This window comes from Phacochoerus africanus, chromosome 5 (assembly GCF_016906955.1).
Source record: "Phacochoerus africanus isolate WHEZ1 chromosome 5, ROS_Pafr_v1, whole genome shotgun sequence".
NCBI lineage: Eukaryota > Metazoa > Chordata > Mammalia > Artiodactyla > Suidae > Phacochoerus > Phacochoerus africanus.
This window is the reverse complement of record NC_062548.1, coordinates 56,542,242-56,569,181: the sequence shown is the minus strand read 5'-3', so window position 1 is coordinate 56,569,181 and position 26,940 is coordinate 56,542,242. Positions and strand designations below refer to the sequence as shown.

Below are 26,940 nucleotides of genomic sequence, written 5' to 3'. Positions count from 1 at the left end.
AGGTCACGTGAACAGGGAGATGGGGGCGGGAGAGCTTCTCTGGGCCATTAGGGCCACGTTTGGGCCATTTCTTTTATTTTTAACATGGGGAAAGAAAACAGATCCAGCCAAGTTCCCAGAGGTTTGAAAACAGAAACATCTGTTAGAATGCTGAGCGGATTGTTGGCCAAATTTAGCAGCAAAAAATAGCTCTTAAAATGGTCACATGAGGATTTACTGTGTAGCTTTAGGTGGGAAAGAGGAGATGTGAACTCTGATGAAAAGTGTGTGTGTGCCTTTGTGCGTGCACGTCCAGCGAGGCCTGAGCCCACATTTAGTTTAAGAAAAAATAGGCTTAGGTTATATTGAACCGAATCCATCTTATTTTAAATCATTTCCATCTGCAATTTTATCATATCCTCTTGTGATTGCTTCTAATGTGTCCAGTTACAGGTAAGAGTTACATCACACATCACAGGAGAAGGGACGTGGGGCAGCTTGATGTCAAAAAGCCATAAGCTCCCCGAGCCTGGGGTCTGTCAAGGGAGAAATGGCCAAGCTGATGTCAGGTGTGCAGTTGAGTCATGGGGGCAGTGCTGCTTCTCTGCCCCCCCCCCCCCCCCGCCCCGCCCCCTCTAGTGACATGCCTATTTTTAAAGTAAGAATTAGAAAACTTTGTCGCTGGACCAGGGGACAACTGGTAGAACTTTATACATGTTTCGAAGATGGAACATTTTATAGGGTGACTGCTCTCTTTTCCTTGTCATTTTTTATACTGAAAAAGCAGCATTGCGGTCATTCCCTGGTGGCAGCTGAGGATCTGGTGTTGTCATTGCTGTGGCATGCATTTGCTCCCTGGCCTGGGAACTTGTGCATGCTGCAGGTGGAGGAAGAAAAAAAGGAAAAGCACCAAGGCCTTGCTGGTCAGAAGGTTCTTGGACTGTCCAGGATGGCGCTGTTGTGTTTGGGCCACCCTGTCTTGATCTCCAGCTCTTCGGGAAGTGGGCGTCTTTCCAGTGACATGCTGATTTTAAGATGACTTCACAGAGGGCTGAGGGAACTGCAGATGCTGCTTTACTCTGGTTCCAGTACCGCAGCCGGTTGTTCATGCAGTGTGGTCCGTGGCCCTTCCTGCAGGTTGCTGCTGGAGCCACAGGGACCTTTGTCCTTTGTCACTAGCACACTTCCTGACTTGGGTACTGTCAGGCTTGTTACATTTTTTTTTTTAATTTAAATTTTTTAAATTAAAAAATTAACATATTTGGTTTACAACGTTGTACCAATTTCTGCTGTACCTCAAAGTGGTTCATACATACACACACACACACACACACACACACACACACACACACACATTCTTTTTTTATTGTCTTCCATCATGGTCTGTCCCAAGAGATTGGATATAGTTCCCTGTGTTGTATAGCAGGACTTTCATTGTTGATGCACTCTAACTGTCATAGTTTACCCCCAAACTCCCAGTCCTGCCCCCTCCTCCTTGGCAGCCACACAGACTCGTCCCACTCAAAATGTCATCTTTGGGAGTCTGTGAGGTATTTGCTGTCCTGACACTTGGGGTTCTTTGCTGGCTTCCTAGCTGACCTGTTACGACCTCTCCACGGACACTTTCTCTCAGCCGGCTTTGTACCAGGCAGTGAGGGGTCGTGTTTAAAGGAGAGTGCAGACTAGAGGAAGGCCAGACAGCGAGTTACCCCCGAGTTCCTGCCTCGTTTAAGCAGTCCTTGCTGGCGCTCTGGCGCGTTTACTCTCCACCACCTCTGTGAGCAGAGCTGTAAAACATGGCTCCTTTTCGTGACTTTTTGGTGAGACGCTTTGGGTGAGTTGTGTACAAAAGGCATTTCCTTGCCTAAAAAATCAGGCAGTGTTGGACAGATGCGTTTTCAAGACTCCTTTAAAAATAACTATGCAAAACCCCGTGTGTTTAGGTAAAATGAAAACCAGATGGTGAGTCTCCAGAGCAGATACAAACCCATTCAGCCGTTTCCATTGTTGGCCTCTCAGCAATGTTCCTCGAGCGCTGTTCTCTTGCAGAGCAACCTCTGCGCTGTGGGTGGGGGCACCCCACCCCGCGCGAGAGTAGTTGTGGATGAAGAGAAGGGCCGCTGCCACCTTGAGGGGCTCAGCTCTTGTGAAGTTACAGGCGTTGGCCTGGGTGGGACCTGGGAGCGGGAGTAAGACTCTGCAACTTATGTTTCTGGTTTCGGATCCAGCAGGAGGGGAAGTTGGGGAGGGTTCTGAGGATGAGAGTGGGACTGCAAGTGGCTTCTGACATCACTCAGGTTAATCTCAGGAGCTGTAGGTGCGGATGCTGCTGCATCCTAAGGAGCATCTCAGATTCGTCCTGCCACTGGAGCCTACTGCTCACATGAAATTGAGAGGTGTTTTCCAGGCTGCCGGTTATTCCTCAAACACAGGCCAGAGGAGTAGCAGGTGTGGGAGGGAGGTGGCGGGCGGGCCTTCTCCCAGCTGTCAGCTGTTGGCAGCCCTGAATGAATGTGTTCTAGGCTGGCTGCCCTGGGTCCGCTTCACCTGCTTTGCCTGATGGTGTGACCCTGGAAGACAGAGCAGACTGGGAACTTACAGCGCGCCCTGGAGTGAGGTGACAGGGGCCGTCTGGGAGACTGAGGAGTCTGGAAGGGAGGCGGCCATTTGCTCCAGGTGTACTGATGTCTCTGTTTCTTCTTGGGCTGGAACTATTTTAGGCTTTGATTATCTTCAGGGTTTTGAAGGGTTCTTTTTAAAGAAAGCGTGTCACTTATCTGATTGGTTGTGGGAAGGGTTTAAGGACATGTTGAAACCTGACATAACATGGGATCTCTGTTTTGTTTTCGAGATGATTATAGATTCACAGGAATTCGCAGAAAAGTGTACAGGGTGCCTCATGTACCCACACCCAGTTCCCCCAGTGGTCACATCTTGTGTAACTAGAGTGCAGTGTCAAAACTTAAGTTGTGCACAAAACAGAGCAAGCTAAGGCTTTGACGTGGACTTGGATGTTAGATTTTAGCAGATTCGGCTGCACTACTCCCCAGGGTCTGCCTGTGTGGCTTAGAGCCAGGGTAGGCACGGGCACAGATGGCACTGCTGCAGCCCACAGAGCTTATTCAGGTCTCCCCACATGGACGTGTATTGTATGCTCACGTGTGTGTGTGGGGGGGGGGGGTGGGTGTGGTGTGATGCTTTTGAAGGATACTTGAGTTAGTTGTTTCCATTCTTAATAGCCCCTTCATTTCAGTCCTTGTATCTTAATGTCAGACTTGTACTGTCCCCGTTACACATAAGGGACTGATAGTTTGCCTCTTGGAATTGGGGGTGTCCCATTATTTTTATTACTACTCTAGAAGGTAAAATAAGTGAATTAGCTCGATTGGTAATTCTTACCTTGGGGTCCATAAGCCCTTTGAGTAAGATTGGTTTCTGGGAATTAACTTTTATGTTTTCATTCTAATACTTTCTTCCCAACTTTTTATTTTGAAAATGTTCATAATTACAGAACTGTTCAGAAAATGACCACCCTGAACTCTTTGCTTGGATTCAGCAGCTGTAAACGTTTCACTTGTGTGTGGGGTACACGTGTATTGTTGTGATGCTGATGCTTACTCGTGAATTTTAAGCATGCATCTCTTAAAATAAAGATGGTCATAATCATAATACTGCCTGGAGGATTAGTAATTCCAGACTGTCACCTATGCTGTCCGGTTCAGATAGCTTTCACCGTGCCAGGAATATTTTTACCACCATTTTTTCCAGTCATAGATTGCTGGAGGTTTGTGCAATACAGTTGGTTATCTTATCTCTTTTTAAAAACATCTAGTATCCATGAGGATGTGGGTTTGATCCTTGGCCTCACTCAGTGGGTTAAGGATCCGGCATTGTTGTGAGCTGTGGTGTAGGTCACAGACTTGGCTCAGATCTTGCGTTGCTGTGGCTGTGGGATAGGCTGGCAGCTGCAGCTCTGATTAGACTCCTAGCCTGGGGACTTTCATATGCTGCAGGTGGGGACCTAAAAAGCAAAAAAAAAAAAAATATATATATATATATATATATATAGTTGATTTACAGTGTTGTGTTAGTTTCAGGTGTACAGCAGTGTTTCAGTTATGCATATATATGTGTGTGTGTGTGTATGCACATATCTATACCTATTTTCCAGGTTTGTTTCCATTGTTGGTTATTTTTTTTTTGTCTTTTGTATTGTAGGTTACTAGAAGACATTGAGTATAGTTCCCTGTGCTATGCAGTAGGTCCTTGTTGGTTATCTACTTTATATACAGTAGTGTGTATTTATCAGTTATAAATTCCAGTTTATGCTCTCCACCTCTTTGGTAACCATAGGTTTGTTTTCTATGTCTGTAAATATATTTGTCTTGTAAATAAGTTCATTTGCATCATATGGTATTTGTCTTTCTCTGACTTACTTAGTATGATAATTTCTGGGTCCATTCACATTGCTTCAAATGGCATGATTTCATTCTCTTTATGGCTGGGTAATATTCCATTGTTTGTATCCACTGACAGGTGTTTGAATGGATGAAAGAAGATGCACTATGTGTATACAATGGCTGGCTTTTCTCAAGTCATTTAAATGTAATCAGTTCCTGTGCATCATTCCTGTCTCCCTGTCTCCCTCCCTCTCTCTCTCTCTCTTTTTTTTTTTTTTTTTAAAGAAATTGTCTTTTGGAAGAGCCCAGCCAGTTGTTTGGTAAAATACCCCATGCTTTGGATTCTAGTTTTCCTCATGTTGTGCTTGACCTAGTTCATCTTTCTATATTTTTTGTACATTGGAAATTAAGGCCTGCTGAGATACAGAAAAAGTATTTTTAGCAAGAATACCTCGTTGGTGGCCTTAGGTACTTGCTGTTGCATGACCTCAGGGCATATCCACCCTGATGGTTTCAAGTGTTGGTGAAGCCAGTTGGGCATCTTGATGGAAGAGGTGACTGCACAGTCTCTCCCATAGAGGGCGCTGTTAGCTCTGCCCTGGGAAGTCATCACAAGGTGATATTGTGTGAGTAGTTAGAGTCGCAGAGTGATGATTTTTGGATTCTCTATTCTATACTTACTATGTTGCATTGGACTATAAAGAAAAGTATCTTACCTACTCCCACCCTTTCTTGTCTTCTCTCTCTTCCAGGGTATTGCTGTAAACATGGACAGTTTTATTTATTCATTGAGTTTCCATCACTAACAGCTGCCATTATTATTATTTAGTCAAATCATGCCAAATTGAGCCATGGAAGCTCTTTCAGGGCTGCCCCTTCTGTAGCCTTTGACATGACCCCATTAATTTTTGAGCATTTTCCTTTTCATACTTTTCTTCTTCTTCTTCTTCTTCTTTTTGGCACAAGTAGGTATTTGAAGCTCATCTTCCAGAATATGGATCCTTTCCTCTAAAGAACTATATTTCTTTTTGGTGAGAAATGCATTTAGAAACCCGTATCTGGGGAGTTCCCGTCGTGGCGCAGTGGTTAACGAATCCGACTAGGAACCATGAGGTTGCGGGTTCGGTCCCTGCCCTTGCTCAGTGGGTTAATGATCCGGCGTTGCCGTGAGCTGTGGTGTAGGTTGCAGACGCGACTCGGATCCCGCATTGCTGTGGCTCTGATGTAGGCCGGTGGCTACAGCTCCGATTCAACCCCTAGCCTGGGAACCTCCATATGCCACAGGACCAGCCCTAGAAATAGCAACAACAACAACAACAACAACAACAACAACAAAAAAGACAAAAAAAAAGAAACCCGTATCTGGACGCTAAGTGTGCTGCTGGGGTGTTACTGCTTCTAGGCCCTTCCAGTCGATAGAGCTCGGAAATATATTTTTCAAAATCAGCTTTTCCTCATTTTTTTTTATGTTAGTTTATATCTTATATCCTAGTCTGAAAAAAGTCTTGGTTCCTAATAAAATAATACATTTTCTTACTTGGCTTTATCCATCAATGAATATAAAATCACTTTAGAATTACAGTAACAAGTTTACTACTTCTCAGTAGACGTGGAATGAAGTTCGGCTTCTCGGAAGGTCTTTTTGTCCTTAGACTATATCCGTGAAGGGTTTACAGGGTGCTGTATTCAGAAATTACTAGAAATCTTAATATCTTTGTATGGCTTATCAATTTGTGTATGTAGCCACAAGCTTCAGTTTCTATTTTAATTCATTTATAGGGTTTCCTTTTCCCCCAGTTTAATTGGATTTTTGAATATGTGACTCGTTTACATGGATCATGAATCAAACTATGTAAGAGGTATATATTTTAAAAAACAATTTTAAAAAACTTAGGCGATGTCTGGATGACAGACCACATTAGGCCCAAACACTGCGGTGCAGTTCAGCACCCTTATCTGTGTTTAATAATTGCTGTGGGCAGAGTAGGGCTGATTGTCTTGGGGGGTCGTCTTGATGCGGGGGGACAGAGACAAACCATAGGTAGGGTCTCATGTTGCGTGGAGATGAAGTGGTCTCAGTGGGATGGTGTCACACGCAGCTCCTCACCATCGAGCGGAGAGTTGCGTGCCAGCCAGCCTTCTGGCTGACTTGGTCCTGTGGTCCAGTGGTGCTCTCTGGCTTCAGGTACAGGTAAAGGGGTGGGTTCTCAGCATGTGGTCTCCCCGCAGCAGCACCTGGAAATGTGGTAGAAATGCCGTATCTCTGGCTCCATCCCAGACTGCAGATTCTGGATAGGGAGGGGCCAGCAGTCTGGGTTCTAACAAGCCCTCCAGGGATTCCAGTGCACCTTGAAGTTTGAAGACCCTTGCTTTAATGGCCCCTGAGGAAAGAAGCCACCCCCTCACACCTGCACGTGGAGGGCTGCAGCTCTGACACCGACCCTCCGTGCTCAGGAGCCCGTTGCCAGTTAGAATACAGGCGCTGGAACCTGGGTCTCCTATTCTCACCTGTGGAACCTTTGCAAGTACAGTGGGTTCTCAGGAGGCTCGTTGAGCGCTCCTGTGATCTGGACCTCAGAGGACAGATGGATGCTGGCTGTCATATCAGCCAGAGCAGGTTCTGCTGATGACCGGTATGCTTGGGGTCGCAGTCAGTACTTGAAGCGCGTTCCTTGCAGTGGGCGAAGGTGCTGGGCCGGTTGCCCGCTGGGGTGCAGTGGGTTTGGGTGAGCGCCCTCCGAATCCCTGGCCCCACGCTCCTCGGGCTGTGTAAACACCAGGCTCTGCCTGTGGTTGGGCTGGAGAGGCCGGCCCGCAGGAGCAGGCTGGCGCTAGGCCGTGTGTGTCACACCTGGGGGACGAGTCTGAGCGTCATCTGAGTGAGGTCCTGGAGGGGGAGACACATTCTTGCTCTGGCAAGAGGGGGCAAACACGCATACTCCTGGGATAAAGGGAGGTCTGTGCAGCCCAACAGCTTTCCGTTCCGCAGTTGGAAGGGAGCACGCTATCACATGAATGTGCTGTTCTTGTCTAGACTCAGAACAAAAGGGAGGGACACAGGCTCTCTGCACTGTGGCCTATTGTTCGTCTTGCCCTTGCTCAGAGGCCAGTCTGATGCTGCAGGCCTGGCCGTTCTGTGCTGGCTCCATCCACGTCAGGCAGCTGGCCACTCGGCTCCTCGCCCTCCCGCCCAGGACCGTCTGTGCACCAGTGTCAGCTGGCAGCTTGAGGCTACTGGCCAGGAGCCCTCCTTCAAATGTGCCTTTCTTTCCTTTCCTTCTTCTGTTTTTTATCTTTCTTAACAAAGTACCTTTTCTCCTTTTCTTCTTTTTTAATTGATTTTTATTTTATTCTTTATAGTTGCTTTACAGTGTTCTGTCAATTTCTACTCTACAGCAAAGTGATATCATCACTCAACCTTTCTATAGATAAAGGTCATGAGGTGTACCTCTTCATTATTATTAGTATTGTTATACAACAAATCCCAGAAGAAAAGCTCAAAAAAATCAATTAGAAACCAATTAATTTATTTCAGTTAAAAAATACGACAGTGATTTTGAGGATCATCCCAGTGTCCCCCCAGATCACACCCTAATTTTTACCATCACTTCCCTAAATAGACCCCTATGATTTTTTTCTGCGATCACCCCAGTAAAAATTTACAGTCTAAGTTGATCTGTTCATGTACGTGTGTCTTTACGCTTTATAGATAAAGGTACTAAGCAGCTCCCTCAACCTTGTAGAGGGTGACGTCCGCCCCCTGAGAACACCTGGTGCCAGTTAGGTAAACATGGACCTTTGACAAAGAGCCAGAGTGAGGTTCGTACCGTTTCTAATACTTCTTATTTTAAAAAAGTCCACTAGGTAGGGAATTAACCTTCAGTGATACAGTGTAGAGTGGCTGAAGTGACCGATAGCTTTTAAGGGCTTGTGCCAGGCAAGCTCCTGAGTACGTCACAGGAGCTGCTGGAGCTCATGCCACCCCCATCACACCTGGACAGGAGACCATAGGCTGAGACTTCCAGCCACGCTTTGCCACTGTGAGCTCGCCCCTCTTCTTTCTGAACACCACTGTCCTTTTCCTAAACATCACAGGAAGCTGACTTAGGGTTAAGGCCCAACTGCTCTACAAATAGGTACCTCTGCTGGTGGTGATGACAGTGAGACATGTTTCTGTTTTGGATGAATTTATTCTCATTTAAGATGAGGCGTTTCCAACATCTGTCCGTTCTCCTGTTGTGTTCTTGGCTATTTGATAAGTAAATAGGTGGAGGAGGTTGAGGCTAGGTTGGCTGCGTCCTGCAGACGCTTTATGTTTTTCTCACGGCCACACTTGGTGACCAGGGAGGTGGGGGCATTGCCCAGAGCTCCGTCGCTCACTGCCAGAACAGCACCCACACCTTTTTTTCCTTACGCTGCATGTCCCCTGGTTCTCCTGGGAGCATGGCTGCATGTCCTATGCTTGGGATCCAACGTAGCACAGGTAACTGGTCCACAGTGCCCGCTACGTTCCAGGTCTTCAAGTCTGATGCATTGAGCAGGATGTTCTGTGTTTGATGGGCGCTTGAAGAAACATGTCATAGATACACAGTATTGGTTTCAGTGTCCAAGAAAATGATAGTAATGTATCATTGCAACAGAGGACTCTTGAGATGCGATCGTGTTTTACAGCTTTCTCATTTTTTTTGGAAATAAAAATATTAAAAATAACCATAGATGTGCTGTGTTAATCATAAATAAGTAGCAGTGAGACCTGCTCTTCACTCTTGAATTTCATCCCTCTAGGAAAGAAAATAAAGGAGTCTTTTAAAATTACTAGCGGTTAGAAAGAGGGGGTACTCGTTTCTGGCTTTTGTTTTTAGAATTGTCACTGAACTGATTAAAACGATGTATCCTTTTTTCTCCTTTTTCCTATGAACATAACATTGAGGCCCATAAATATTTTTCAAGGTGAATTTATAGTTTACGAGCCTCATCGAAAGTTGGCCCTGTTCTTTAATAGTCACGTCCTGGCTTTTGCTCCAAGACAGTATTTATATCCTTTGGGAGACGAGGCCTTAGAGTAAATTTAGTAAAGCTTGGATTTCCTCATCTGTAAAATGGAATAGTAGTTCCTACCTCTTGGGCTTTGTTAGAATCAAAGTTATGTAATAGATGTGAAGCGTCTAGCATCTAGTTTTTACAAGGCAAAGGAGGGCTTCTTTGTTCCTTTTCTTCATAACCCATGACTTTTGCTGAAGGCTTTTAACACCCCCCCCCCCCCCCCCCCACCAGTTGTCGTGCTCAGGTTCTCTCAGGGCCCTCTCCGTCGTGTCCTTCTTCTGCAAGCTCCTGCCTCCGGTGGCTTTGTCCCCTGCTTGTGGTCACACTGTCCAGTCCTTGGCGACCGCTTTCATCCTGCTCTCTGAGCTATGTCCTGTTGATTCACAGGCGACTCGAGAGCAGCTTCTGCATGGTCATTGTATGCTTGTGTCGTTCTCTGCCAGATTACACAGGGTGGGGAACTAACTCTTAGACTCTCATCGCCTCTCTAGGCTTGTGACAGAGCCCTGCACATGGGTGCTGCTTGTAAAGAATGTCCTGGCAGTTTTAAAGAAGAATTTCCAACATGTTTTTGAGCCTTGGCTAAACAAATGTGTATGGATTGCCTTTTATAGTAATGGAGACAGCCTTATTTTAATATGTATGTATTTTTTCCTTTTGCTTTGTGAATTAGAAAAGAAAGAAACGAGAAAAGAAAACTATCGTTTATTCTCAATGGAAATGAGAAATAGTCCTAATGGTTTTGGGCAGATGCAGTTCGAGTTTGTTGGGACTGGAAATGGTGAATGCCTACCACGGTTTCCAGGCTTTTGTTTTTGTTTCTTTAAATGCTGTTCACGGAGTTGCACTAATTCATTCGTTTAAACAGTTACTAAACACTTAGTCTTTTTACTGCTGACCGTTCTCAGATCTAGGGTGGAATAGAAAGATTAATTATGCTCTAGAAGGAGCTATTCTTGATCTCTGGCGAGGAGGGCTCTTCGTAATTGTGGACAAGCGTGCTCCAGGCAGATTCACTTCATGAATTGAGGGCATTTTTCTAGTAAAAACAAATAGTCGAATTAACAACAACAACAACAAACCCCAGGAATTTTTGTATAACCTACATCCTAAATTGCTATTTTAAAAAATATGGACATTATTCTTTAACAATTTCATCCTCTCTCTCCACCAGCTTTTTTTTTTTTTTAATTTTGGGGTTATAAATGCAAAATTTTTTTTTTAATCTTGGTGTTTCCCTTCTTGCTTCCATTCCTGGCAAACATGTTGCAAAGAGTGGGTCTTCAAGAGCATCCTCAGGTTTAGCGGCTCCCTAGGAGGCCTCCCAGGACCCGGCATGTAACTGCCCTTGGCTGCGATGTAGGCACTTCTCCTTTGAGGGATGAGAGGCGCTGAGGTGATGCTCCAGGGAAAACAGACCTTCAATTCTTAATTCTTAATGTTTTGGGCTCTATTAAATATTTCTTTCCTGATTTAATTTTATTGCCTAACTGCAGGAGTTGTTTGAAAAGGTCAGTTGTGTAACTCCCCAGATTAGAAATGAGGAACTTGGAGAACTCGCAGGCTCCTTGGCGTCCAGTTTCCCTGCTGTTAGGGGTCTGCAGCAAAGACTTTTCATGAAGCGCCCACCCATGGGGAATCTCACTGTCGCACCGCTGTTGACTGCCATCCTGTCCTGGGGGCCAGCCAGCTTCCTGCTCACCCTGCGCCCTGGGAGCAGGTCCTCCCTCCTCCCTTCTGGAGGGTGGAGGCTTGGGGCGCAGTGTGCGTGGTTGGAAATGCACATACAGTTTTACCCTCTTTGGGGTTCTGTGTGTTTCTGTTGGTGCTTAAGTCCACCCTCCTGCACAGTCGGGTGATTCGGTCCCAGGGTTTGTGACTCTGCCATCTCCAGCAGCTGCTGCTTCGTGCTGGAGGGAGGTGCTGGCTGCCAGGCTGTCTCCAGGCTGCCTGTGACATCACGTCTGATCGATGGGCACAGCTGTGGGGTGTCCGTGTGTGCTTGGCAGCACCCACAGCAGACACATCTGCTCCGAGAATGTGCTTATCTCCTGCAACTCTGTGGAAGTGATTTGGTGTATAATGGAATCATGCCAAGGGTGCTTACTTGATAGAGAAGAGACAGCTTATTCAGGAGCCCAAGATGGTTTTCTGTGCAGACTTGAAGATTTCGGTGAATTTCAAGGGTCATTGTCTCACCGTTTACCTGTTAATTGCTTAGCCCAGTGCTGTTGGATGTGTGCTAATTTTCTTCATCCTAAGGTCATTTTGGTAAAACAGCAGAAACATCAGTGAAGACTCTGGGCACTCAGTGAGTTTAGTTTGACTCTGATCTCAAAAGGTTTGCCGTGTCTGAGATGTGTTTCTCTGCAGCTCCTGTACAGTTTTAGAGATAATCTTTAGAGAAGATTCCACCACAGGTTTCTTTCTTTATATAGCTATTTAATGGCTATGTATCCATTTAGTTGTATTTATGTCATATGTCATAAATTTACACATACTATTTTATATACATATATTTAAAATTATGTAATTGTGAGGAAGTCTTTTCCCTGGATTGACATTTGTTTTTATAATATTTGAAAAAATTCAGAATGCCATTTAAAAACACATAAGTCTTCATAATTGGTTACTTATTTTATCTTTAAGATTTTGTGATCCACCCCCCTCGCTAAACCTCAATTAAGGATGTCACTGTTTTAAGTAAAATAAACCACTAAGGGGATCTTAGATCTGAGTAGAGAGCTCCAAGTTAGCCCTTTATTTATTATGGACTCTTAACTCTGAAGGCATTTCTTTTTCTTCCCTTTGATTTTAAGGTTTTCCTTTTCAATATTGTAAGCCTTAGAGACCCTTAAAATTTAATCTCCGTCTTTCCCCCAGCCTGTTTCTGTGCTTGGTTAGATAAACCAATCAATCTAATGGATCCTGCAGACAGGCCAGCTGTAGCTGCAGGCTTAGTGCTGTGCCGATGAGCTAGCTAGCGGATGGCCACACATGTGAGCCTGCCGACTTGCAGTGAGCCCGGCAGGAAAAGAGGCCCTTTTCTGACCTCTCCTGCAGAGTTGTCCCATTGTGTTGTGACTTAGTGTGGGCTCTGAGGATGTGGAAGTGGCCTGGTGTCCTGTGAGTGCTCTCGCTGGGTGCTGTGTAGGGCCCTGGTCTGTGACGCGGACTGTTCAGGCCCAGTGCTCTCTCTACACCTGCACAGCTCCCTCCCTCCGCCTGGGGGCAGCTGCACCCTTTGCTGTCACCAGGCTCCCTCTCTGAGTCCTGCCTGCTCTCTGTCCACAAGTGGGCCCCTTGCCCGCCGAGTGAACACCCGTGTTCCATGAGTGAACTCATGCGGGGATGTGCTTCTGGTTAAAAGGCCATCAGGAAATGTGACAGCACCTCTCAGCCCTGGTGTTTTGGGTACCAGCAGATGGTAAGCCTGGTGGTCTGTGCTGCAGGTGGGAGGTGGCAGGTACACCCCATGGTGTCCTTCTTCGTGTTCCCGTGTTTGGGTTGACAAGTGACCTTTCAGGGTCTTCACTGGAGACATTGATTTGAACATGGACCCAACGGGTTTGCATTTTGCTGGAGACGCCATCAAGGAGTGACTTGGCACGTGTGTGGGTGATGCTGGCCCTGGATTACTTGTCTTTTCCTTCCCTCCTGCCCCATTACCTGAGGGTAGCGCAGGGTCGCCTGTGCCCAGGGCCACCCATACTCTCCCCATGTGCCCCGCTCCACAGACGCTGGGCATCTTGGGTGCTGGGGCCCGGGAAGGAGGGCTGTGCTCTGTAGGAAGTGGCCCTGGTTGACGGTTGCATCTTCGATGGCTCAGGCTGCCCTTCCAGGTCCCTGTCTGAGACTGCAGCCTGCAGCTTACTCTCTGCAGTGTGTGGGTGTATGTCTGTGTCTATGTGAGTATACAAGGAGGGAAAGTGGATCAAGGAGCATGATCTCGAGGTATGAGCTATTTTTAGACTGACATGACTTCCTGCAGTTTTGTGCCCCGTGTGTGTTGTACCCTGCCCTGAAGTTCTTAGAAAGTAATGATTAGCAGACAGCTTGCTGATCATTTATCTTTCCAGTGAATTAAAAAGAAGATTCTATACCTTTCCTTTGCTTCCTTTGCTGCTGTCCTGCTGGTCAGGGTGACTGGGGGGACTTGCTGAGGCAAAACAAGTGAGGTTAAGTTAGTATATTGGACTTAGCGCCTCAAAATTTGTGAAAACTATTTTGTTTACCTGTTTAAATCAGATGACCTCTGTGTTATTGCCTTCCACTTTTAAAATTAAAGATTTGTTTTCTGGAAAACACTTTTTATACCTGTATGCAATAAAATTCACATTTTATTTTATTTTTTTATTTTTTGTCTTTTGTGTTTTTAGGAGCACACCTGAGGTATATGTAGGTTCCCAGGCTAGGAGTCTAATTGGAGCTGTAGCCTCCAGCCTACACCACAGCCACAGCCACAGCCACGCCAGATCCAAGCCATGTCTGCAACCTCTACCATAGCTCACAGCAATGTTGGATCCTTAACCCACTGAACGAGGCCAGGGATTGAACTCACAACCTCATGGTTCCTCGTCAGATTCGTTTCTGCTGCGCCACGACGGGAACTCCAAAATTCACACTTTAAACAATAACCTGTATATCTTTTGAAATAACATTCAGGAGAAAAATTATTTTCTTTTTCTTTCCTTTTTTGCTCTTTAGGGCCGTACCCTGCAACATGTGGAAGTTCCAGGATAGGGCTCCAATTGAAGCTACAGCTGCCAGCCTGCGCCACAGCCACAGCAGCATGAGTTCTGAGCCGAAAATGTGACCTCCACTACAGCTCATGGCAACGCCGGATCCTTAACCCACTGAGTGAGGCCAGAGATTGAACCCTTGTCCTCATGGATACTAGTCAGTTTTGTAACCTGCTGAGCCACAACGGGAACTTCCTTCTGGCAAGATACGAATAGTCCTCCATATCAACAGTCATGTGTGTTGTGGTCAGACTATTCTTTGGAGTGAAAATACTGGATGTGTAGCCATGGCAGTCTGTCCCTATCAGCCGTGCCATCCTTAAAGCTTCAGAATACAGCTGATTAACACCGGTCTCAGCAGCGAATTGCCTTCTGATTGAATCACATATTGAAGATAATTGGTTGTGTCTGTCTGCCAGCACTTCCGGTATCTTTTCACATTTTTTCCAAGAGGAGCACCTGCATTGTCTCTCCATGTCCCTGCGTGAGCAGAGGTGACGGCCTGTGTAGTACTAACCAGTCTTCACAGCTAGGGGATCCGTGCAGCAGGAAGAAGATGACCCTTTGGGAGGCTGGCTGCTTGCCTTGGGGGTGGCCGTACCCTTGTCTGGCCTCTCCGCTGTCACAGCAGTGAGGCCGTAAACCTCGCAGGTGTGCGCTGTGGGTTCCTGTGTATCTATTTCCTGCCAGAGGGCAGGGGATGCCGAGGTACCTGTTACCTGGGCTCATCCCGCCCAGGCTGTTGCAGGAAGGCTTTGTGCTCAGAATTGTGTTACATGCTCAGTTTATAGAGTAAAAGAGAATTATAGTTAATTTTCCAAATATCACATTTGAGTACCTGCTTTGTGCCAGGCACCATGAGGGTCTCTGTATGTTACCTTTTTTTTGGCCATACCCATAGTGTGTGGAAGTTCCCGGGCCAGGGATCGAATCCAAGCTGTAACTGCCACCTGTGCCACAGTTCCTTTAACCCACGGCGCCAGGCCGGGGGTTGAACCCACTCCTCCCCAGTGACTAGAGCTGCTGCAGTCACATTCTTAAGCTACTGTGCCACAATGGGAACTCCTTTACCTAATTTTTTTTTTTAATTCCCTCCACTTCCCTCCCCAGGTTGTGACTCCCTGGTCAAGGATGGATCATCATTTCTTCATCTTGCATATGAGGAAACTGACAGGCAGAGATTTACTCTTTTTTTTTTTTTAATCTTTTTTGCCATTTCTTGGGCCGCTCCAGTGGCATATGGAGGTTCCCAGGCTATGGGTCGAATCAGAGCTGTAGCCGCCAGCTACGCCACAGCCACAGCCACGCGGGATCCGAGCTGTGTCTGTAGCCTACACCACAGCTCACAACAACTCTGGATCCTTAACCCACTGAGCGAGGCCAGGGTTTGAACCCGCAACCTCATGCTTCCTAGTCGTTAACCACTGAGCCACGACGGGAACTCCTGGTTTACTTTTTTAAAATTTTTCTTAATTTAAAGATCACTTATCTTATCAGCATCCAGCTATATACAGTGGCACACATTTAGTATGACAGGCCCTGTCAGCCATGGAGATGCACAGGAGTTTATCTATTTTCCTGGAGTTTATGTTCCCACAGAGGAGGTAGATTTTCAGCGAATTTCTGTAGGGGCGTGTGCTGTGAAAGACAGCAGACTGTCTCCAGACTGTGGGATTTTTCTGCTACTGGATGTTTCCATCGTCTTTTTTAGGTTCTGGAGCCTGAGACTTGCAGCCAGTGTGGCTGTGGAGAAGAGCTGGAGGGAGGCTGGGGTGGGGGGTTGTCTCCAGCAGCGGGGGCTAGGAGGCACATGTTGATGCATTTCTGCCAGAGTGTAAAGCATCCACCAAGACTTTTCTGGAGAAGCATCCAGTGGTCTGTACCTGAATAGAGGGTTTGGTTCACAGCAAAACTTCCTGTTGGGTTTCATCAAGTGACAGGAGGGCAGTTAACCTGTCTGATCTCAAGCGGGAGGTGGCCTTGTGGAGGCCGAGCCCCGTAGGCTGGTCAGGAACAGTGGGTTTTCATTTGAGGCTCAGAAGCATCTGTGATTGTTTTCACATGGTATGTTTCTTCAGAGCAGGGAAAATCGGGAGGGAGCAAATGTAAAATATTTTCCCAGCCGGAGTTAGGAAATATGGAGCTGAGGTTCATACTGGAATCGTTACTCTGGATGCTGCCCTGTGACTTTCCTCCCTGCACCATGAGACCTGCCCACTTAGGGAGCCCCGAGAAGGGCTGCTGCGGGCTCTGCTTCCCAGCCAGCCCCACCTTCCCCAGCATGGGAGGGGGTGGGGTGTGAAGGGCAGGTCCTGCCAGATGTTGCTCTTGCCTGAATTGTGTCACCTGACATCTCTTAGAAGGGAGGGAGGAGTGTGTCAGGCATTGACATATCTTGGTTGTGTTCTCTCTTTTCCCTGAAGGTGTGTGGAACTTGGTCCTTGTCTCCCAGAGTCACTTTTGTGGGGGCATCTTGGAATACTGAGAGGTGGGAGGGAGGGAGTGGCTCTTCATGTGTGGTTTTCTTGAAGGTCCTCCAGACACTTTGCCGGGCTGTGACTATATGTCAGAGGTCTCTTTGTTGCATTTGCACGGAACCTGTCATTTCAGAGCAGATACATAGATAACCCACAATGAATGGAATTACTTGAAAGTAACAAAACACATTTAAAAGCAGTCTCGTTTCCTTATTGCAGTAATTGGCACATGCTTGCAAGTTTCTATCATCCAGGAAGCACCAGGAGCCAGGTTGGGGGCACTTAGTGCTGATTTTGGCTTAATACCATAACAGGTGAATGGTAGCACACCAAAAGGAGATTTTATGACTTCTCTCTCGGTGATCCTAGTTTTATTGCTCCTTTTTCCTTTTTCACATGCCTAGTGTGGTGTCTAATGAAACATGCCAGATGATATGAGCAGGAATTAGGGTAGCTCCTGGGGGTGGGGGGTGGGGGAGGGATAGGAGCGAGGGAAAGATCAAGGCTGGAGCTTGAAACATGCCCAGAATCTTTGCACGGCTGTTATCATCCTCGAGGTCAGGATTGGAAAATCACCGAGCTTTGTAAATAGTGGCTGTTAGACACCCTCCACCCTTGTCCCCATCCCGTCCCTGCCCTGACAGCAAGCATGGTCTCTAGAGTGCTTACATGGTTAATTTTGGCAGTTTCTACACTTTTGATTCAAGCATAAACTACATAAGAAGCTTGGCTGATAGCAATCGAGATCGAACAAAAAATTTTTTGAAAGATTTTATCAAAAGCAGGGTGGTGTTACACATTGATTTTGTTCAGTTGTTTTCCTATGTGTGATTTAAATTTTTTTTTTGTCTTTTTGTGTTTTTTTGAGCTGCTCCCATGGCATATGGAGGTTCCCAGGCTAGGGGTCGAATCGGAGCTGTGGGCACCAGCCTACACCAGATCGCAGCAATGCGGATTCCGAGCCGCATCTGCAACCCACACCGCAGCTCATGGCAATGCCGGATCCTTAACCCACTGAGCAAGGGCAGGGATCGAACCCTCAGACTTATGGTTCCTAGTCGGATTCGTTAACCACTGCGCCACAATGGGAACTCCTGTGTGACTTAAATCTTTAAAAATTACGTTGATGTTCTTTTGGTGGTGGGAAGGTGGAAACACATAGTCTCCATGATGTGAAGGGGGTATGGGGATCTTGACCCTTCCACCCTGGTAGAGGAATCAAAGCATCTGTCAATCCAAGTGGTTGCTTTCTAGATGCATTGTATTCTAATTTAATAGACTGTATAGAACAAATTGAGTCTTAGATTCCTTCATGGGCAGATGCCCCAAAGGCATAGTGGTTCCTAGCTACAGGGGTGTAGGTAGTAGGTGTTTTGTTGTTTTGTCCGCTAATTCCATCATCTGGGTTCGTTTAGATTGACTCCCTCCATCCCCACCCCCATGGGTGTTTGTTCCTGCTGCTTTGCACGCCTGGTAATTTTTGATTGGATGCCAGATGTGATTTTTCCCTTGTTGGGTATTGGATATTTTATATCCTTACAATATTCTTGAGCTTTGCCCTGGGATGCATTAGTTGCTTGGAATCAGCCTGACCCTTTTAAGATCCGTTACTTGGGGTCAGATCAGCATGTAGTCTAGGGCTGGTTTTATCCACCTTTGAGGCGGGAGCCTCCTGAATGTGGTTACCAAATTCCTGTGAATGGTGAGGTTTTCCAGTCTGGTCAGTGGCAGCAGGCATCATTCCCCGTCCTTGTGAGCACTGGGTACTGGTCCCCAGTCCTTTGGGGTGTCCCCCACTTCACAAGGCTGTGTTGGGTGTCCTACTCGGATCTCTGGAGCTCCCACCCTCTCTGCAGCTCTCCTCTCTGACCCAGCCTCTGCCTGCCTGCTCCAGTGGCCTCTCCGCTCTGTGTCCTCAGCTCAGCCTCCTCCAGGCCCCCTTGGCTGCGGCCTGGAATCCCCCAGGGCAGCAGGCTGGGCAATTGCAGGGCTTTGCTCGTGTTCCTGTCTCTCAGGTCACTGTCCTGCAGTCCCTGCTGTCCAGGGTCCTAAAATTCTTTCCTGGGTTTTGTCTAGTGTTAGGTATTGAGGTGGGAGTAAATCTGGCCCTTAATGCTCTTCTTGGCCTGAAGCAGACATCCTTCATCCTTTTCTGCCTCGCCAGGTCAGGTGTGTTAGCAGGAGCTCCTCGGCATTGTGTGCGTACGATGGGTCTGCTTGGGAATACACACCTGTGGTGCTTCCCACACTTTTATCTCCTTTGGAGCTGAGCCCCTTCCTGCCACCCCTTACTTGGGCCTGAGTTTTGGGTGTTAAAAGAGGACTATTCCATGTGCCCAGCATTTTCGTCCTGCTGGCCCCATTGAGAGCTCTTTAGAGTTTGTCACTGGCTTCAGGAAGGGCACAGATGGACTGGGGCAAGACTATTTACCCACGGGCCCCTCTGGCATTTCTGGAAGGTGAAGCCAGAACCATGGGTGATCCAGGGCTCAGTTACCTCTTGTTACCTCTTCTTTGCTCCAGGAAAAACTTAGGCTTGGAAATTTCGGATCTCAGGAAGTATGGGCCTGGATGGATGCTGTCATAGCAAACAGGTGAAATGACCATAGGGGTCAGACTGACACTGACCCAATCGAAGGCAAGTTAACTAGTAGACTGGTCAAACTCCCTTTAGGGCTTCCTCCCCATGCTGCTGGCCACTGGTGCCAGCTGATTCTAGTGTCACAAGGGGACGTGGGACCCTCCATTGGGGAGGCAGAGGGAGCTGGGACATGCCAGTGGCCAGAAAGAAACTCATTTTGAATTCTTAGGGGAGTTAATTCCTCTATTCTAAACTCTCTTCCTTTTTCCTAATTAGGAAAATAGTATGTGTTGATTGTTGAAAATCAAAGAGGAAAATATAATGCAAAGAAAATCTTTCCATTTTCTTTCTGTATATTCATTAAAACACGCATGGAGTCACCTAAGTATGTTTGCACACTCGTGAATGGCAAAATGTTAGCATCAAGAACATATTTTGTTTATCTTCTGAGCATCTTGGACTATTGACTCTTTCTGGTCTGATAATATGATTGCAAGTTTGGTTATATAGGGGAGGAAAAAAAAAAAGCTTATGTTCTACCATCCAGGTTCTTCAACCGTGTAATAAAAGACAGATTAACAAGAGGAAAACAGAAGTTTGTTGACTTGTCTATCTGATACACACATGGGAGCCTTCACACAGGGAAAATGAAGGCTCCAAGAGGAGTGTGTGTTTGTATCAGACTGAACAAAGAGGCAGTTGTGGACCAGGAACTTGGCATAGGGGGCAGCTAGCGGAAGATAAGGGGTTTGCTTGTACAGCATTCACTCAGCCTCAGCCCCCTGGCTCTGGCGATAACGTTTTCTCCAGTTGGTATAGGAAGGACATCTTTCACATGGGTGTTTTGTCTCTTGCTTTCAGAAAAAGAAGAGCCGGTGAGAGCACCCTTTTGGCACCTGGAATTTTTCAAGTGCCTTGAGCATAAAATAATCCTTAGGTCAAAGAAGCATGTTTTGGGGTGGCATATTCTGGTTTCCTTTAGTTACAGTCCAGTGTTTTGGTGGAGGATTTGATTTTGGTCCCTCTGGGCTTCCCCTGGGAGATGTGCTTCCTATCTCAGCTGGGGTCTCAGTTCCATGTCCTGCTTTAGGGGGTATACTTAAAGATCCTCAGTAACAGGTGCTTCTAGTGTGTGTGTGTATGTGTGTTCATGTGTGTGTGTCCAGTTCTCCAAAGGAGGAGGAAAATGGATGGGTTCTAAAATCAAGTACTAATGTGAATTATTCAAGTTAGCCTATCGAAGCCACTTGTATGCCTGGTATTTTGTCTATAAATTAGGGTTTGGAACTTTGGAAAGTTCTAATAGTTTCATTTAGACCCTGGAGAAAATAGTGGTGTGTCTTTTTGACTTTATTGTTGGAGTGCTCACTACGTTCACGTGCAGGTGTGATTTAGGTAGGAGTCATCCCAGAGGTGTGTCTTCACCATGTTCACGTGCAGGTGTGATTCAGGTAGGAGCCATCCCAGAGGTGCGTCTTTGCCGTGTTCATGTGTGGGTATGATTTGGGTAGGAGCCATCCCAGAGGTATGTCCTGGCCTCCTTGGAAGCACCAGTCTCCCAGGGTTTTTGGTGGGTGAGTGATATGGAGGAAAATGGAGTGAATTTCTCTCACCATCTGTACCATTTATCACAGTCTGAGGTCCCCCACTTCACCCATTCCTCGGTGTCCACCAGGTGGATGGTGCTGCTGTGAATTTTAATTCTCTTACTTACCACACTGTTGGGAGATACAGCCAATGACACTGAAATGTAACAGATTTTGCAGGAGACTTTGGAGGGGAGCTGGAGGGTCTTTGAGGACTTTGCTGAGTCAGGTCAAGTTTTGCATGCTGGTGCCTGTCAACAAAGGGCTCAGGGCCAAAACCCTTAGACTTGGGGACCCAGAAGAAGGCCATCAATTCAGTAGCAAAACTAGACAACATGTTGTCTTCTTGTCTGAAATGTGTTCAGAGCAGTATTTTTTCTTGAGTAAGATGTCGTGAGTGCCTGGTTTCCATTGTAATTGTGTCAGTTTTGTTATTTTTCTGTTGGAGTTTTTATTTTGGAAGTGATTGACCTCATGAGATGGATGCTGACTGATTTTAAAGAACATGCCATTCCTTCCTCTGACCCTATCCTGCAGCCTCCATTTTGCTCTAGAAGCTTCCCTGCAGAGTTGTGTTCACTGCTGTCTGGCTGAATGGTCAGTGAATTTAATTTGTATAACTTTGCATGCATCTCCTTGAGTCAGAGAAATTAATTTGGTTAATTTAGCTCAGTGTGGTACTGAAAAATACTCTGAGATGTCCCTGGGATTTGCCAAGTCCCAAAGGTGATCTGTTCCCCTTTTTCTGTCAGTTCAAAGTCTCATAGAGAAGGGCTCCATAATAGTTACTGAAACAGACCCACAGACTTTTTTTTTTTTTTTTTAAACGGCTAATTTCATTCTAAGCATATACACGTTTACACATTTTGGTGGTGTACTCTGCCAGAGAGACTTGCACATCTCTCCTGTCTCATGCATTAGTTTTCTCTCCTTCCAGCAAAACCTGAGTGAACTGTGAACTGCCCTTCCTTATTGTATTCAGCTGGTGATGGGAGCAGGCTTAGTTTTTGAAGGAGGGTGATTAGCTTGGAACCCTCCCCGACCCTCTTGGATCCTTCGGGTCATTGTGTCTGAAGTTTGTCTTCACAGAGTTACTCCCATCAGTGGGAGGAGAGAGAACTTAGCTAACAAGAGAGTTGAAACGACATTTTAAGGAATCATTAAAAACAACCCACTAATCCCAGGCATGGCTCTGTGCTCAGAGTGTGGAGTGGGTAGGTCTGGTCACATGACACGTAAACCACAGGCGCTTCTGAAGGTTACCCTGATTCAGCTGTGCTCCCACCCATTCTCTAGCCTCCCGGGAACACTCCCCAGTCCTGGCCCAGCCTACAAAGACCTTTTCTGTGGGAGTTCGAGCCCACTGGGGAGAAGCCGGGATGCTAGTTGGCGTCAGCTGTGTGAAATCACCACGTGGGGGTCCTGCCTTCCTCCCAGATGTCCCCTCTCCTCTCTGAGTGACCCTTAATTTTGTTTGCATCTGTGCATGACCCTGTCCCCCTCATGAAGAGAGTGAAGGGTAGAGGCCTTTGGCTTCTGCCAGGACCCTTGGAGATCTCCCTTTCTCATGGAGCTCTGCCAATTCTGCTTTCTTTTCAAATGTGGAATCTGTCATTGTTTATAAAATCAGTTAGCCTGCCTGGAGTCTGTTTTCTGCTCTGCCTTGGGAGAAGTGAGGCCTCTGTTCATGGCGGTGATGTGTGTAATTAAATGCTGGAATGAGCCATCAAACTTGTTTTTAACCAGTGACCAAAGGGAGATTTGAACTTAGAAGTTGTTTCATCACTACATTAGACACAAGATGTAAAACATGGTACCGTAAGTATCAGGCATGACTAGGATTCCAGGTGCAGTTGGCTCAAAGCTGTTGGCATTTTTGAGACATTTCCTCCAAGGTGGGCCCTTGTAATTAGACAGTGAGTGGTCCCAGGCGCCTTTTTATTTTCTACACTGTGCAGTAGCTGTCTATTTTAAAATCAGAGAAGCAAGAGAAGGGATGTTTCCAAGTGCACATATAATGCTTCTCCTAAAATAGCGATTGGATAGGATGCTGTTCTTTCCCTCAGTATCTGTAGTTCACTTCTGTCTGCTTCCAGGGTCTGACTGCTTAAGACCCCAGAAAACTCTGGCAAGTCCTGTTGATCTGATTCCTATAGTTGTGGAAAATAATTTGGATGTTTCAGTCATATTAGAAAAGCTTGCTGAACATGATTGTATTAAAGCTGTTCTTACGTCTTAGTTCATTGATGCTAACACGCAGCCCAGGTTCGAAGATGTTGCAGTGTGTGTCCGTGGTCGATAGTAACAGTTTCATTAGTGAAGTGACTGGGTGTCTGTCCAGCAGCATCTCGGATTCGGGGAGATGCACCCAGCCGCGATGATCTGCCAGTGGTATCACCAGTGTGCGTGTTAAGTGCTTTTCACACCAGCAGGTGTGAATGCAAACGTATAAGAATTTTCAATGTGTGTGTGAGGATTTAACTCGTGGGCTCTGAAAACATCAGGTGCCTGTGGAGTGGAAGCTCTTGGTTGTTCTTTCTGATGTTTTTTTGAGGGGGGGCACTTTGCCCGCAGCATGTGGAAGTTCCTAGGCCAGGGATCGAACCCGTGCTACAGCAGCAGCCTGAGCTGCTAAAGTGATTATGCTGGATCCTTAACCTGCTGCACCACCAAGGAACTTCTGCTTGTTCTTAAATAGAGTGATGAATAGTTAGATCTTGAAAGATACTGGTTTATGTCACTAGGAGAAAAAAATATGTCGAGACCCTTAATTATTGCTCAGGAAGCTTCTCGTGGGAGAACTGTAGGGAGCATTTGCTTTCTGTCAAGAAGGGCAACCTAGGGCAGAACATCTCGGGATACTGTGGCCAGGCAGGGTCGAGGGAGGGAGGGGGGTTAGGGACAGAGCCATCAAGGCTAAGCTGCGGGGAAGGGAGGGGCTGCTCTTAAGAGAAACAAAATTAAACTCTGTCATGTTTTGATTTTTTTCCCTATTCTCATTCAGTATTGATCTTTTTGTGTAATCTTTGTATCTCAGATCCTTATAGGTTTACTGGTTTGGGGTAAAGCGGAAAAAAAAAATCAGACCTTTAGCTCATTTTCTAATCTGGAGCCCAGGTTCCGGGAGTGAGGGAGTGGCACGGCCTGTCTTTGCAGCAGGAGCGAGGCTGTGGTCACACCACGCGATCATTTCTGTTAGGAGCCGGCAGAGCAGTCTCTCCTCAAGCCCCACTGGGGTGTCCTGCCCAGGAGCCCAGAGACTGTCGGGGTGAGCAGTTCCACAGGCCCTTGTGGCAAGTTGTGGTCCCTCCCAGCCGGGCGTGCACGTGTGAGCTCAGGCTAAAGCTGTGGGTGGGTGGGCTTCCTGTTCCTAGTTCTGCTTGGGGCTCGATGCCTTGTGCCTGACATGAGTGTAAGTTGTCCTTTTATGCTTTATAGCATCAGGTCCCTTTGAAGAAGGGTCCCAAGTAGAGGTGTGTGATTCTCGGGCTTTGTTTAGAATTAAGATAGTTACCCTAGTCATCCAGCCTCTCATTTTTCATTACCACCGTAAAAGTGGCCATGTATCAACCACAGATTGAAACGAAACGCATTTGGTGTGATGTTCATGCATGTGGTGTTTGATTGAGGATTATGACACAGACTATTGCTAGAACTTGGCCATGTGACTCTGCTCCGTCTTTGTGGAGTCACATGACAGCCCTGCCAGTCACCACTGTGCTGTTATATTCTAGTACTCAGGTCTCCAGGCCAAGCTGGAAGCCACTGCCGTGAGAATCACTGGTGTGAGATGATTGATGTGTATGTGGTTTCTAAGGCGGTTACGTCCAACTGAAAGTTCTGCTTTAAAAAAAGACATTTTCTTTTTTCATTCAAGCTCATTGTTAATATCTGGGAACCTCTGATTGCCTGCAGAGAAAATAAAATCATGCATGTCATTAAAAAAACCACATGTTTTATTTGTGTTTTTTCTGAAGGATGAAGAGGAAGAAATCAAACTGGAGATAAATATGCTGAAGAAATATTCTCATCATAGAAATATTGCAACATATTACGGTGCTTTTATTAAAAAGAGCCCCCCTGGACACGATGACCAGCTCTGGGTAGGCAGATGTTTCCTCACATCCCGTGGAGTGGATTTCCTCTTCGATTGTATTAAAAGGGTATTAAGGACCTTCAGGGGGCGGGGAGGAGCAAAGAAAAAGGGATAAAATATGGTATCTTCCTTGGCCTTAGGGTAGAAGGTGTCCTGAATATTTATTTTGAAGTTGATTTCACATTGCATGGAAAAGAGGCAACTTTGTGTTTCACGAATCAAATGGCACGTTAAAAAAGTAACGAAGTAGCAAGTAAATTAAGAGCTTGAAAATAAAAGCCATATAATAAAAACTTTATGGAAATTAATCAGTATGGAATCTCAACTAAATGCATCTTTACTACATGGGAATAGGAGACAAATTGCAAGAAAATAATAATACTAAACTCAGTAATTTATTAATAACATTAATGATAATAGTTACTTCAGAACAGTGAATTTCCAGGAAATTTATAAAATTGACACAGTCAAAACCTTATCTCCTATTGGACATGTTTATATTCAAGATGGTGACACTGAGATAGTGTCAGATCTGTCGTTATCCCATTAGTTATGGCAGAGGTACTGGACTTAAAGAGCAGGTAGATTAATGCTCCTTCTAATTTCTACAAAAGCTATTAGAGGAATTCCTGCTGTGACACAGTGGGTTAAGAATCCGACTGCAGTGGCTCAGGCGGCTGAGGAGGCTCGGGTTCGATCCCTGGCCTGGTGTGGTGGGTTAAAGGATCTAGCATTGCTACAGCTGCGATATAATTGCTGCAGCTTGGATTCAGTTCCTGGCCTGGGAACATCCATATGCCCTGGGTGTTACCATTAAAAAAAAAAGCTATTAGAGAAAATTTGCAAAATTCAGAAAGTAAAAGAGAAACAGTTACCTTTACATCCATTGCCTATATCCAAACATAATTAAAATTTTAGAATAGTTCATTTTCTAAGTCCCTTGATACAACTTGTATTCGTATTGTTCAGACATTTAGATAAGGTCTTAAAAAAATACATGCTGCTTAAAAACAGCATTTCTCTTTGGTACTAAACCCAGTTAATGTAGAATAGTTCGGGGATTACAGTGTGTGGATAATAGAACATTCTGGACACCGGGGACTGAGAAAGCTGGATAGGAAGTATCTGGATCAGATTTCTGATCATGGGCGTAGATGAGGAACAAACCGTCTGCCCCTGCTTGAGCTCGGGGGAGGAGGACCCCTCTGCAGGGCTGCGCTGTGGGACACGAGGGACCCCGGGCTCCTGGGTTCCCGTCCCTGCAGAATCTGTCGAGGGGCAAGATGAACTGGGTGCCTCCCCAGAGCTCCGGCGAGGGACCGCTAAGTACTGAGGGCGGGGCCAGGGGCCCCTGGCGGGCTGGGATCTGCGAGTTGCAGACCACAGTCCAGGGCGTGGTGGCCACAGTGTGTCTGCTCTCCCTCCAGCTTGTTATGGAGTTCTGCGGGGCCGGGTCCATCACAGACCTCGTGAAGAACACCAAGGGCAACACGCTCAAGGAGGACTGGATTGCCTACATCTCCCGGGAGATCCTGAGGGTAAGCAGGGGGCGTGGCCAGGGCGTCTGTGCATGTTTTTCCTTCTCCGTGTTCCCTTGCCCCCTGGGTTGCTGCTCTTTAGATGCTGCTTTGCAGATGATTCTTTTCAGGACAGCCAAGGGTCTGCATCCCTAGCTGACTTTGAGAGCCGAAGTTCCATCGTAGTTTGGATTCTGGCAAATAGTTAAAAGAAATGAGACTTAAATAGGTAGTGGTTGTGGTTTTTTTTTGTTTATTTTTTGCTATTTCTCCGAATTCAAGTTATTAAAAAGAAAGAGTGGAGGGGAGGAGAAACTAACTCTGGTGCTTATGGGACTCCCCTGTCTAAACTTATAAATCACTGTAATGATGCTCAATGCTGGCTTTCAAAATTGTCTTTTGGACTTGGGTGTCAGCTGTTAAAGTCTGTTGCAGTATTTATGAGAAAAAGTTCTAATGTTTAATGTTATTTACAGCCAATTGGGAAGCTGGTTTGTGACTTTAGAGCAAGTTTCTGAA

General features: G+C 46.3%; 1 protein-coding gene across 50 annotated transcripts in view; it reads left to right on the top strand.

Annotated features, from left to right (window-relative positions):
• MAP4K4 (mitogen-activated protein kinase kinase kinase kinase 4) overlaps positions 1 to 26,940 on the top strand; it is a 166,218-nt gene that overhangs the window by 77,554 nt on the left and 61,724 nt on the right. For all 50 annotated transcript variants that reach the window (XM_047781402.1, XM_047781394.1, XM_047781404.1 and 47 more), the window contains exons 4-5: positions 24,786 to 24,911; positions 26,332 to 26,442. In XM_047781402.1, coding sequence (XP_047637358.1) covers positions 24,786 to 24,911; positions 26,332 to 26,442 — 237 coding nt within the window. The remainder of the gene's footprint in view (positions 1 to 24,785; positions 24,912 to 26,331; positions 26,443 to 26,940) is intronic.